Source organism: Ochotona princeps, chromosome 14 (genome assembly GCF_030435755.1).
Source record: "Ochotona princeps isolate mOchPri1 chromosome 14, mOchPri1.hap1, whole genome shotgun sequence".
Lineage (NCBI taxonomy): Eukaryota > Metazoa > Chordata > Mammalia > Lagomorpha > Ochotonidae > Ochotona > Ochotona princeps.
The window spans coordinates 15,710,098-15,723,425 of NC_080845.1; the positions used below are offsets into that span (position 1 = coordinate 15,710,098).

Here is a 13,328-nt window from a genome sequence, read left to right on the forward strand (position 1 = left end):
CCAAATCAGATACACCCAGCCTTGGGGTAACAGTGAACACACTTCAGTAAAGTTCACCGCTCACTATGTGTTTGTACTATGTTTCAGGTCCACCGTCCACAGTAACTGTGGATGGAAGCAAGACTCAGGCCAGGCTGCAGAAACTCATCCCTGGCATGGAATACATTGTCAACATCATTGCCACCAAGGGCTTTGAGGAAAGTGAGCCTCTCTCAGGGTCACTCATCACAGGTGTGTGGAGTTTTGCCTTTTGCCTTTCAGAGCTCTTGTACACCTACTGTATTGTTTCTTACCTTAAGATGGATGGTTTGTGTCCTGGAAGATGAAGGGAGCTTTTCTTTATGCAACTTTGGTGGAAAGTGAATTGGATTTAGAGAGCCAAAGCCTCCTTTCTCTGGCCCATCCCCAGCCCCTGGGGAGCAGGGAACCTTACATGAGTCTTTATCCTTGCTGGACCTCTGTTTCCTGAATGATTGCAGAAGAAAGAACTCAAGTGTGGGGGTCAGACTGAATTGGCTTTAAATCTTAGAACTGCCAGTTATTTTCTCTGGAGTCCACTTTTCTTCTCCCTGAGTTGGAAACACTCCAGCGTTATGCTCAGGGCCCTGGAGGCTCTGTAAATGTCGCCGGCAGTACACTCTCATTCACCACCTCCTTCCTTTCTTTACCCGTAGCCTGGAATCATTATGAGAATCCATTAAAGCAGGTGCTTCACACAGTTAGGTAATAGTGACAACTATAAAGGATCCCTACTTGGCATCTATTCCATTTAACACGCTGTTTGTCAACCCTTCACATTCAATCCCCTCTATGGTCATCATCATCATTTTACACACGACACAACTGAGACCTGGAGAAATGAAATACCTTAACTAAGGCCACACAAGTAATGAATACTGGAACCAAATTTGAGCACTAAGGGTTATTTTTCCACTATAACCTGATTTGTCGCTAAAGAAGGGGATCTAATGAACTACAATGAAGGAGAATGAAGTGGAACATTTTTCTTCAAGCAGCCATGTCTCCTGACAATTTACCCTTTGAAACATGAACAATAACCCAGTACGATGCATTAAGGGATCCAAATAATAGTTCTTACAGGAAATGTTTTAAATATCCTAGTGACCTAAAATAATTGATAAAGTACAATTTAAATGTCCCAGCTGAATCCAGAGCCCTATTTACCCTTCTGACATGGGCTCTCATGTATCCAAAGAAATCTCTCATTTACTGATTCTCCTTGGCAAGAGATCAGAAAATCGGGGAGCATTTCCCCTCAAGGCCTCACTGTCATCACCAGTGAAAAGAGATCCTTTACATGCATGGGATGAAACTGGAGCAACTCAAGAGTAGATGAAGTGGGCCCTCCAAATTATTCCACCATATCCTGACTCTCAGGTTAGTTATTTCATCTTGACACTAGAATGCCTGCTCCTTGAAATGAACTGATGAGAGCTGAACTCCATCCTCCTCCTGCTGCCAGGGAGTAATTATTATGTATTAAATACAAAAGCTAGGAGGACACAGTCATATCCAGGTTGCCTTCCAAGAGAGGGCTATTGGAGAGTGGAAGTGGACAGTTCAAAGAGGCCAAGGGGAAATAGACCGGAAATGTCCATGCTTTCTCAGGACAAGCTGTTTGGAAATCACAAGCAAGACTGCAGATAACTTTAATAACAATTACAATCACTGAGAATTTCCCTGAACACATTGCACACACATTATCTAGATGATCTTTACAGCTGCCACCCTTTGACAACTGAAGATGGCGATGTCGGTAGAAGGGAAATGAATTTCCCAAGACACAAGGCAAAGGAGCCACAAAGAACCCAGTCTGCAGAACGTGGCTTCACAATATCTGTAGATCAGTTAACCAGAGATGCAGCCTTGAGCTCTTTTAATTCTGTCAGGTCTCCTCTGTTTTTATAAAGTCTTTCCCTGGGGAAAGGTGCCATGAACTGTAATGATAATCCTTGTCTTGGGATCAATCCTTTTCAATTTATACAGAATTTCCATGCAAAATATCCTGTGAAAATCAAGCAACAGCAAAAGGGAAAAACAGCAGAATTAATATTCCCATTTTATAGGTGAGACTGTGGAGTCCCAAGTTAACATAGCCAGCAAGGGAAAAAGCCAGATTCCCGGCTTACGACTCCAAACCATCTCAGTAGATACTATGTCCTAATTAAGAAGTATAGACAACAGAGCAGCTATGGTCCAATGCCCTTCCCTCTGACTACACCCTCTGCCACCATTTTTCTTTGCAGCTCTGGATGGTCCATCTAACCTGGTGACAGCCAACGTCACTGATTCGGAAGCCTTGGCCATATGGCAGCCAGCCATCGCCACTGTAGACAGTTATGTCATCTCCTACACAGGAGAAAGAGGTAAGGTCATGCCCAAGACTCCACCCAGAGATTCCTGTTGCAAACTCTTCCTCCATTCCCTGTGGTGTTTGGTACAGAACTAACAAGGGGCATGGGTAGACTGGAAAGGTCAGTCATGCCCTTAGGACCTTCAACTGCAACCTCAAAGGAGACCAGTAGACCACTGAACAACAGCAATAAGAAAACAATGTCTATCTGCAGCCTGAATGTGTTTTCCTAGCCTGATCCTTCTTCCCTGCTAGTTGCTTTGCCTAGCAAAGAGTGTGAGACAATTTCTCTGGCAAGCAGCTCTCATCCTTTACAAAGAATAAGCATAGAATTTCAAAGCTCAGACTACTTCAGACATCATTGGTATGCCCGTGTTAGTGGCCCCGGAAGAGACCTGTTGAAGCAAAGCTGATTGAAAAATCTGAAATTCTTTTTCTTTGCTTTTGCAATCAACTGTGCCAATTCACCCAGTTGGCAAATTAAACAATTGGTTAGATCACCAGTAGAACATGACTATCGCAAAATAAAAGTCAAATAAAAATGAGAGGAGACGAGAGTCCTGTGCAATGAATCCATCCATAATTTTATAATGAGCTATTCTAGAAAGAACTCTGTGCTTTCAATTTCCTAGCATACATCGGTTTTATGGCTCAATAATGTTGTATTTGCAGTGAAAATCAGAAGGCACCATAACCTGTGCCTGGGTCCTCTGTACGCTTTCCCTCAGCTCTAGTGCGTGTTCTTTATAAAGTCAGAGCAAAGGCAGGCACCTTCGAGTTATTTGTTTACTCCATCTTATTTCTCTGAGCGATTTTTCAGATGTCAGGCGTTTTAGGTCTCATCTAAAATAAGTTGATGGGAATCATGGAAATGGTGTGTTTAGGACTTGGGCTCACAGAGGACAAGTTCGCTCGGAATTTTCCTAGTATTCACACTAAAAGTTCTCCCATGAAACCCATCAGGGCCTTGTAAACCAGGTGATTGAGAGCCTATGATTAGGAAATATCAGACACACCTGGGCCCTGTGATTTCATTTCCACCACCAGACATGATGCAGTGAGCTGGACTGTGGTCCCTTTATTTAGCCATATTCGGTGAATTGTAAAAGGGTTTGTAAAAGCTTCAGAAGAGATGGGAGTGCTGACACATGATTTGATCATTAGACCCCATGTACATGTAATACATTATACTGTTCACCATAATGTGTACAATTAAAACCATTTTTGAAGGTTTGTTTATCTTACTTGAAAGAGGTAATAGAAAACCAGAGAGACAGAGATGGAGAATCTTCCATCCTCTGATTCAAGCCCCAAATGACCCCAAGGGTCAAAACTGGACCAGCTGGGCCCAGCGCAATAGCGTAGTGGTTAAAGTCCTTGCCTTGCACGTGCCCAGGATCCCATATGGCTGCCGGATATAATCTCGGCAACCCTGCTTCCCATCCAGCTCCCTGCTTGTGGCCTGGGAAGGCAGTTGAAAACGGCTCAAAGCCTTGGGACCCTGCCCACATGTGGGAGACCTGGAAGAAGCTCCTGGCTCCTGGCTTCGGATTGACTCAGCAGCAGCCATTGTGACCGCTAGGGGAGTGAACCATCAGATGGAAGATCATCCTTTCTGTCTTTCCTCCTCTCTGTATATCTGACTTTCCAATAAAAATAAGATATATATATATATATATATGTAAAAATAAACTGGACCAGTCCAAAGTCAGTAGTCAGGAGCCTCCTCCAGGTCTCTTACATGGGTGCAGGGGCAATGCGCCATCCTCCTTCACCTTCCCACACCACCAGTAGGAAGCCAGATAGGAAGTGGAGCTGCCAAAACACTGACTTGCATCCAGGATATCAGCACCACAGGCAGAGGATAGACCTACTAAGCTACCATGTTGGCCCCTACTAAAAACACTTTTAAGAGGACTTGTGAGTAAATGACATAGCAGAGAGAGTAAGCAAATGAACAAATTAAATTTCAAGGGCACAAGGCTGGGGGGAGTGTTACCTGGCAACGCTCACCCCTCCTTGTGTCACAGCCTCAGATTAGTCACCACAAGGAAAATAATCTTCTGACCCCAGGTCCCCTTCCTTCTGATATGATGCCTGGGAAAATCCAGACTCCATATGATCCACCTGTTGTATATGAGGTGAGAGCCCATGAGAGAGAGAGGGACATGAGTCATTCCGGAGATCAAACCTGCTTTTCCGTGGGTCACTGGAAGTGTTTCCGTGAGGGGGTGTGTATGCTTTGCCAAGATCACTGATGGCTCAGGCAGGGAGAAGTAACAACCTCACTTTGCTCCATGTCCAGGGCCGGAAATCACACACACGGTATCCGGGAACACGGTGGAGTATGCGCTGACGGGCCTCAAGCCTGCCACGGAGTACACACTGAGGGTCTTCGCTGAGAAAGGCCCCCGGAAGAGCTCCCCCATCACCACCAAGTTCACCACAGGTATGGAGACCCCAAAGCTAAAGGCTGCCCTCTTCTAGATGCCCACTCATTCCTGTCCCTTAGGCAGTAACCCCTAGCCAGCACTTCGCTCTTAAGTCAGGGCCTTGCAATGTGATGACCTCAGCATTGGTTAAACTCACCAGTGCCCACTCAATCAAGGCCTGAAGAAACACACATTTCCTTTTGAGCTGAAATGACCTCAGTCTCCCCATGGGTGGGAAAAAGCTAGCAGGAGGGAGACTCAGTAAGTGGAAAAACAGACCCCACCGGCCCTAAATCTGGCCCTTTATGATCCATATTCCAGGCAGGGAAAAATTTTTAAACAGACAGGCAAGTTTTCCTAGATGTCCATTGAGTATTTATCCTTTGAGACCTCTTTTGTAAACCCCAGCTGGCAGGAAAACGGCCTCATCCCTGATGAGTCCTCTTACCCAGAAACAAGGGGTGGAACTGATGCTTGTAGCTGTGTTGTCTCCCAAAACCCACCCAGTAGCTTTCAACAGCATGCTATGCAAACCTAGCCCTTAGAGTGTGGTGGGCTATAGAAAATCTGTTTGGCGGTCACATGGTTCAACTTCCTCAACTGCAAAAAATGGACCTTTCCCAAGATCACACCATCAGTGGTAATGAAGGGACGGCCATCATTGCTCTAGAAACCCAGCTGAAATGCCTGTCCGTCACCTGCTGACCTGTGAGGTGTTCACTGTCCTATCTTTTCCAGACCTCGATTCTCCAAGAGACTTGGCTGCCACTGAGATTCAGTCAGAAACTGCCCTGCTTACCTGGCGACCTCCTCGGGCATCGGTCACTGGTTATCTCTTGGTCTATGAATCTGTGGACGGAAAGGTGAAGGTACGTTGAGAATGTAAATATGCCGCACTGCTGATCGAAACATATTCATGATCCTTAACATGGGACACAATTCCCCGATGCTGTTTCTATAACCCAGCAAACAGCAAACAAACAAACAAAAAAGTTGTGGGGACCAAACACAGTGCCAGGCCTTCAGAAGAATACCACGCAGCCTCTGTCGTTCTAATCAGACCCCAGCTCTGCCACCAGCCAGTCAACGGAACACCACTTCTTTCACTGCCAGAGGATCTTACAGAAGCTAGAGCAAAAGCTGCTTCTGCATTTCTGCCAAATGTAGAATCTCATCACATTATATATTGCAGTATAGTCCACATGTTCTCATAATATCAAGTATTAATAGTGTGTATATTGTTAATATATTCTTTCTTTGTAATTTATGTGTGTGTGTGTGTGATGCTGCTATACTTCCCAAATGCCTGCAACAGCCAGGGCTAGGTCCAGATGCTGATCTCTCATGTGGATGCCAAAGACTTGAGTGCTTGAGGCATCATGAGCTGCCTCCCAGGGTCGGCAGCTCAAGCAGTGGCATTTAACCTTTCCACCAAACACACAGACCTCCTTTTAATTTAAATAACCGTGGCTCTGCATTCAAGTGGGAAAAGTTTTTCAAATTTAGCTTCTGAATTGATATTGAATTTTTGATTTCAGTTAGCACGCTTGTTTATTTCCAAGATATTTTTCTGATTCGCTGCACATTCATCTTTTTCTAGCATCTTGCTTGTACTTTGTGTGTCATCTATCACAGAAAATACACCTTGATGATATTTTATGCTCCAACTAACAGGTGCTCCTCACCACTTCCATTTTTCTCCATTTTACTGTTTTCGTTTGGTTTGGATTTAGGTCTCCCTCTTTCTAGTCATTCACCCAGTATCTACTGCTCCTAATTTATCCTTTTGTGCTTGAACCAAGAATGAAGGAGCAAATTGGGAGTTCTAGTTGTACAGTCAGGGTTTGCCAACTGTTTGGCGAGTATCTGGTAGTTTTATCAGGATGTTCCAAACAGCAGTACCATAAGCCTGCATTCTGACTGTGCACAACCCTTTAGGGTTCATGCTTCCAGGGTTCTGACTCAGCCTCCCCCACGTCTGAGTCCAGTAGGTTTGAATCCAGAGCTGCTTCTGCGGCTCAGCTTCCCCACATGCTAAACCGCAGAATTCCATCTGGACAGAGGATAAAGAGATCTGCAAATGTGTTCCTTATACAAACCTTTGAAAGAAATCAAGCTTTTGTCCAACTACACCCTACGCTAGCCATCAAAGGCATCTTTGCTTTTGTACATCTTGTATTCCCGAACTTGCAGAACCCCATGGCATCCATCAACTAATGTCCGGTTGGCTCTGCTCAATATTGTTTCATTGCCCCAATATGTCCAGTCTGTCCCTTCTGGAATCTCTGAACCCCCTACTTTCCATCCACCAAGACTCTGTTGATGTTGTGCCTGTGGCCGTATTTCTTTCTTATTACCTTGCTCTTGGTGGATTTGTATCTTATATCCCTTTATGATGAGTATCTTAGTGGGCATCCAGAAGCAAGTTAAATGAGTACACAGAACCCACACATCTCTAAGGTCTTCTTCCGGTCATGCCTCTAAGATTCTCTGTGCACCTGAATCATGAGCTTCCATTCAATCTGCCCTAGCAGCCTAGGAAACAGCTGCACAGCAGCCTGGAGAGCTGACTGGTAATTGTATCCCCAAGTAATTCAATGAGCCCAGCTTTGTATCTGACAGGTGATCCTTTCCCCTGGGGCCAGAGTTGGGGCGCTGCACCAAAGCTGCTGGGTCACTGAAATAAAATAGGCACTCACCCTCGTTGCTTTCCCACATGGCTAGCCCCACCTATATGGGTCTCACTCAAAAATATCAAATCAGTGTAGGAGGAAAAGTCCTGACAAGAACCCTTTGTATCATCATCTTCTATTTATCTCTAAGAATGTTTATAATTGGTATATATTTGGCTACCTGCCTAGTTTTTTTCTTCCAATTTTTTTTAATCTGTTTCATTGTTTTGGTTTGATTTGACTTGGGAAACCAGGAAGCAAGATTATCTGTTGCCACCAAAAAATCATGGAGTGGGAACAATTCTTCTAGCCTCTCTGAAGTTCATTTCTCCCTTGGGCAGAATCAAGATAATGCATGTCCCCAGTTCTCAGGCAGCAGGAGATAATTGCCATACTCATTCATTGCAGCCTAAGCCCAGCTGGCATTGCCTGCAAATGCAGAAAACAAGGCTTAGTTTACCCAGAATGTATGTGTATCTAATTCCGATCCCAGATACCAGGGTCATTAACTTAAAGGAATTGGAAACTAGAGAGAGGATGTTTAAGACTCGGGTTCTCCAGCAGGGAGATAATACTTACTATGCACAGTACTTTACGGTACTTACCGTGCATAGTGACTTGAGCCAGATGCTTCCTCTGAAGAGTAATACAGATACCAGTCACAAACGAAAAGCATTTTCAGAATGACCGCATAACAAGGGACTCGTGGGAGAGTTCCAGGCTGTGCCAGCTCACCGATCGAGCATGCCACGTCTCCAGAGTTCTTATAGTCACCTCGGACTAACAGGTCTCTCACCTGACTGCCCAGCAGAATCATCTGGGAAGTTTCTTATACATGATTCCACTTCTTTGTCTGAAGACTCGGTTTTGGAGGGGGCCCGGGTACCATATTTTCTTAACACTTCCCAGAAAGCTTCGCTAATGATTCATGCTCGTGCAGCTTGATAGTTCTGGTCTCATTGACCCTCACTCCTTGTACAATTCTTCTTACCACCAGATCAAGCTCCTGAAAGCACAACTGAATTCATGTGCTTTACTTGCTCAAAGACCTTTCAGGTATCCCCATTATTTGTGATGATAAACTTCACGTTCCATAGCTTAGCACCCTGTGCAATCTGCTTCCTGTCTTTCCTGATGTTTCTCTACCTAAAACCTGGGGTGGTTGATGTACATCTCTTGGTGTTTTGTTGACTTATCAGCCCCAGGATCTTTGCTCATGCGGCACTTACGTCATTCCTGACACTACAACAGGGCACAGGGAGCCTGGCATAGTGTATTTCTGTTGAATGAATATATAAACATGTAAGTGGAGGAATGACTCCATCATCTATACCCTGAGAATGTCTGTGGCCAAAAGCTACTCAGATCTTCCTTTTGTCTTTAGGAAGTCGTTTTGGGTCCAGATACCACCTCCTACAGCCTGGCCGACCTGAGCCCATCCACCCACTACACAGCCAAGGTGCAGGCACTGAATGGGCCTCTGAGGAGCAAGTTGATCCAGACCATCTTTACCACAAGTAAGAGGCCCAGGGGGCAGCCACCTTGACATGGAACTCGTGAGACTTAGCCACACCTCCACTTCTTCTTTGACTTCGGCTTTAATATTTTTTCAATTTGATTTTTATCAGTTTCTTGATATGATCTGAGAGTCCAGGGAACATGGGTGTGCAAAATTATGGATATCCAGTGGAAAGAAAGAAGGGTTGGCAATAAAGCCACCTGGATTCAATCCCCATCTTGCTGCTTGCTTTGTGTGCCTTAGTATGTCATTTCCATTCCACAAGCCTCAGTTTCGAAATCCCTGCCATGGGGTTAACAACCGTCCCTTCCTTAGAGGGACCTTGCTTGGGTTAACAAGGTTTCATAATTAGTTGCACCCTTGGTGCAATGTGTGACCCACATGACTGAGTGGCCCTTTCATAGGCAGGCCTCAGTATACCTTTTCTTCTTCAATCAATTGGCATTTACAAAGTCCTCCAATTTCAGACTAGTTCAGTGTACCATGATTATTGTGCCCAACCTCCTGGAGCAGGGAGCAAGACTCTGAAGACTAATTGACCTGCTCAAGGCTATCCTGAAAGGTGGTGTCAGAATCAGACTAGACCAATCCAATGCCAAGAAGTCTCCCCTGCACCTGCACCTGCCCCTGCCCAACAGGTAGCCATCATGCAAGTTGTTCTGCTCATAAGAGATAGCATACATTCACAAGGGAAGAGCTGTCACTTGGACAGCCCTGAATTAGGAGCATCTGAATGCATCCCAGCACTGCCCTCTGCCCTCCAGACTTCACTTGACAGTCATTCTGCAAATACTTTCCAAAGATGATGCATCCTCGTGTTCAAATCTTAGACCAGGTGCTTAGAACACAATCTATAAGTATGCTCTAAAGGTACTTTAAAACTAGGGCCCTGAAATAAATAGGAAAACAGCTTCTAATTCAACCTCAAATGAAGGAAATGTCCCATTAGGCTTTGATATTGGATCAGAATGAAGGAATTGCTATGACCATTACTTCTCTGGCCACCCACTAAGCACATGGCCCCTTTCTATCAAATTTGCTTATTTCTGTATCACGTTAACACATTGCGGAATTACCCAGGCACTCCTGGGTTATTCCCCCTTGATTCCAAGCCTTAGATCAATGCAGTGACCTCTTGAGTGTCATCCAGCAAGGCAGCAGCAACTCTTCTCTCAAAATGCTCTGAAGAGTGAGAAATCCATGTTGTGGGTATAAATGTATTTGTCGGAAGAGATCAAAGAGCTAAAGCTTTTTATCAAGCTTTCAAAACAACCTGCACCCTAATAGGGTGCCCTGATCCATTATTGAGCCACTCACTTGGCTAGTACCTGTATGTACAACAGGTGTTAGCCGGGTGTCCCAGGGAAGTCCAGGTCAGCCTGACACATGCCCCTCATAGCAGCTCTGCTCTCCTTCTGCCAACAGATGGCTTTCACCACTATAAGGGCATGTCATGAATCTCTCATGTCCATAACCTGTAACCTTCCTAGCACTCCCACAAAGTAGATTGCATCTGTATCTTACACAGAAAAGGAACAGACTCGGAGAGGCCAAGTTGCTTCCCCATAGGAATCTAACCAAAAAACAGTTGAGCTGCAACCAGTCCCCTTCTCTGAGCTTCACGTTCCTCCTCATCTTGCAGTTGGACTCCTGTACCCATTCCCCAAGGACTGCTCCCAGGCAATGCTGAATGGAGACACAACGTCTGGCCTCTACACCATTTACCTGAATGGTGACAAGGCCCAGGCACTGGAAGTCTTCTGTGACATGACCTCGGATGGGGGTGGATGGATCGTGAGTATCACCTTATACTCAAGAACCCTCATGGATGGGCATGAACAGAGAGGGCCCAGCAACAGAGGCAGGGCTGATAACCCTCTCCCAGTGAACCCTGGCAGCTCAGTACCTGAGCTTTTGCAAAATGGCACCTGTCACAGAGCAGTATACAGAAATAGGAAAGAAACTGGGGATTTCCTTGTAATTCATCTCATCTGATCTTGCATCAAACAACTCGGTGATATATCAATGACAGAGACTGTCAAAACTGTATTTGTGCATGTTGGCAACAGGCCGAGCAGCTACCGCCTGTTGGATACTGTGCTAATAGTTTTCCACGAGGGATTTCAACCCCACTACCACATAAATGGGATAGGATTTTTTTCATCAGCAAACTTTACTTGGGGGGACTGTTTTTGGTTCCTTGTGGAGCTGATCAGAAAGCAGAGTTCTCTCCTACCTCCTGTCCCCCGACTCATACACAGAGTCTCCCCCAGTGTCAGCCTTCTGCTCAAGAGTGGGGTGTTTGCCACAAAAGACAAATCTAGAGTGGCACATCTCCAAAGCTGAGTAGTGCTTTCAGTTCATAGTTTTCAGGTAGATTATCATGGCTGAGGGAAAGAAGGTGACTCAACAAACGTCCCAGGGCAAATTAGTGACACAGCTGGGAGCAGGTGCTCTCGCTGTCTGACATTTCTTCCTCTTGGGAAGATTCCTGCTGTTTGTTTCTTGTGTGTACCCAGAGTCATTGATTATGTTCCTAGGTGTTCCTGAGACGCAAAAATGGCCGTGAGGACTTCTACCGGAACTGGAAGGCCTATGCTGCTGGGTTTGGAGACCGCAGAGAAGAATTCTGGCTTGGTAAAGCAGCCTTGAACTATCTGGAACACCCATTTCCACTCTCCTTGTCATTATTCCTCACCCACAGTGACCACAAGGGAGAAATGAAATAGGAGGGCAAAAGTTCCAGTGGTAGAGAGAATATCATGCTCTGAATGGAAAACATCATCTAAATGCTCTGGGTTATTAAAACAGAGCTCAGGGGAAATCCAACAAGCCGACCTTGAGGGTGGGTGTTTGGCATGGTGGTTAAGAGGCCCACGTTCCATATCAGAGTACCTAGGTTCAAGACACAGTTCTGCTTCTAATCCCAGCTTCTCTGATGTGCACCCTGGGAGATAATAGGGTGATGGTTCAAGTAGCTGTGGCCCTGCCACCCACATCAGAGATCTGAATTGATTTCCTGTCTCCTTGGCCCAGCCCCAACCGTAGTGAGCACTTGAGGAATGAACGAACAGATAGAAGAGTCCTCTTGCTCACTCACTCTCACACTCTCTCTCTGGCCCTGTTGCCTCTCAAGTGAACAGGTTTTTTTTTTTTTTTTTTTTTTTAAAAAAAAGGAATTAACATGGCTCCAAGACAGCCAGTGACCCATTTTGAGGCCTTTCGTTCCTCACTATTCTCAATGACTGTTTTCTTGTAAGTCCACGGGGAATCAGATGATTCTCTTTAAGCTATAGCTGCCAAATGTTCATCTTTCACATGAGGAAAAGGAGCTTCAGAGAAGTTGAGTAGCTCGCCTCTAGGAATTCAGCCACCAAGCACTGAGCCGCCATTTCAAATCTCCCAGTGTAACCCTGCAGTGTCATCATTTGTCCACTTCTGCATCCATACCACTCACATGTGTCAACAACCACCTACAGAGAGCTTCATTCAATGCATCTTTGCCTTGTATTGATGCCACTTCCGTTAGTATCCATTGCCTTATGTCTGTAAAGTACTTTGGATTTTAAAAGGTGCTGTGGTCACCACAGCTCCATTGATCTCCTAATACCCAGGGTATTGGAAGAACAAAAATGTCAACCCGCTTTTACCAGAGGCTCAAAAAATATCACTATATTTACTTGCTGTTGTACTAGCAAGGAGCAGGTCAAGTTTCAAGTCCAAAGCTGTGTGATAGGAACCTCTTTCATACACATCCAGCTACTGCTCTTGAAAGGGCAGAATAAAACCAATAGCCTGAGACATTTAGGCTTCTCACCAAACCATGCCTGTCATCCACAGGGCTGGACAACCTCAGCAAAATCACAGCCCAAGGACATTATGAGCTCCGGGTGGACCTGCAAGACCATGGGGAAACAGCCTTTGCCGTCTATGACACGTTCAGTGTGGGAGATGCTAAGACTCGCTACCGGCTGAAGGTGGAGGGTTACAGCGGGACAGCAGGTATGCAGTAGCTATGCTCAGAACATCCCAAACCACAGAAACCTGGCTGGCAGTGTCTACCGGGCCCTCTGTTGCTTCCTTTGTTCATTTGATTATTTATGTCATCAACAAAGATTTGAGTATCTGCTAGCTGCTAATACGGAAGAGCTTTAATTGAAAGGATTGCATAGGTATATAAGAAAGAAACATGGTCCTTAGGAGTTGACCATTTAGGATAAATTTTTAACTACCTTCATTCAAAAACTAGGCCTTTTGTATCCACTTATGAGCATCAGCTCTTTACAGATGAAGGACCAGTCTTTTGAAGTCTTTAACATTCAGCTAATCTG

At 45.2% G+C, this 13,328-nt stretch overlaps 1 protein-coding gene across 3 annotated transcripts in view; it reads left to right on the top strand.

Annotated features, from left to right (window-relative positions):
* Window positions 1-13,328, top strand: part of TNC (tenascin C) — an 81,695-nt gene that overhangs the window by 64,629 nt on the left and 3,738 nt on the right. For all 3 annotated transcript variants that reach the window (XM_058672448.1, XM_058672449.1, XM_036496684.2), the window contains 8 exons: window positions 88-231; window positions 2,268-2,387; window positions 4,680-4,823; window positions 5,545-5,675; window positions 8,863-8,995; window positions 10,640-10,791; window positions 11,538-11,634; window positions 12,838-12,999. In XM_058672448.1, the coding sequence (XP_058528431.1) occupies window positions 88-231; window positions 2,268-2,387; window positions 4,680-4,823; window positions 5,545-5,675; window positions 8,863-8,995; window positions 10,640-10,791; window positions 11,538-11,634; window positions 12,838-12,999 (1,083 nt within the window). The remainder of the gene's footprint in view (window positions 1-87; window positions 232-2,267; window positions 2,388-4,679; window positions 4,824-5,544; window positions 5,676-8,862; window positions 8,996-10,639; window positions 10,792-11,537; window positions 11,635-12,837; window positions 13,000-13,328) is intronic.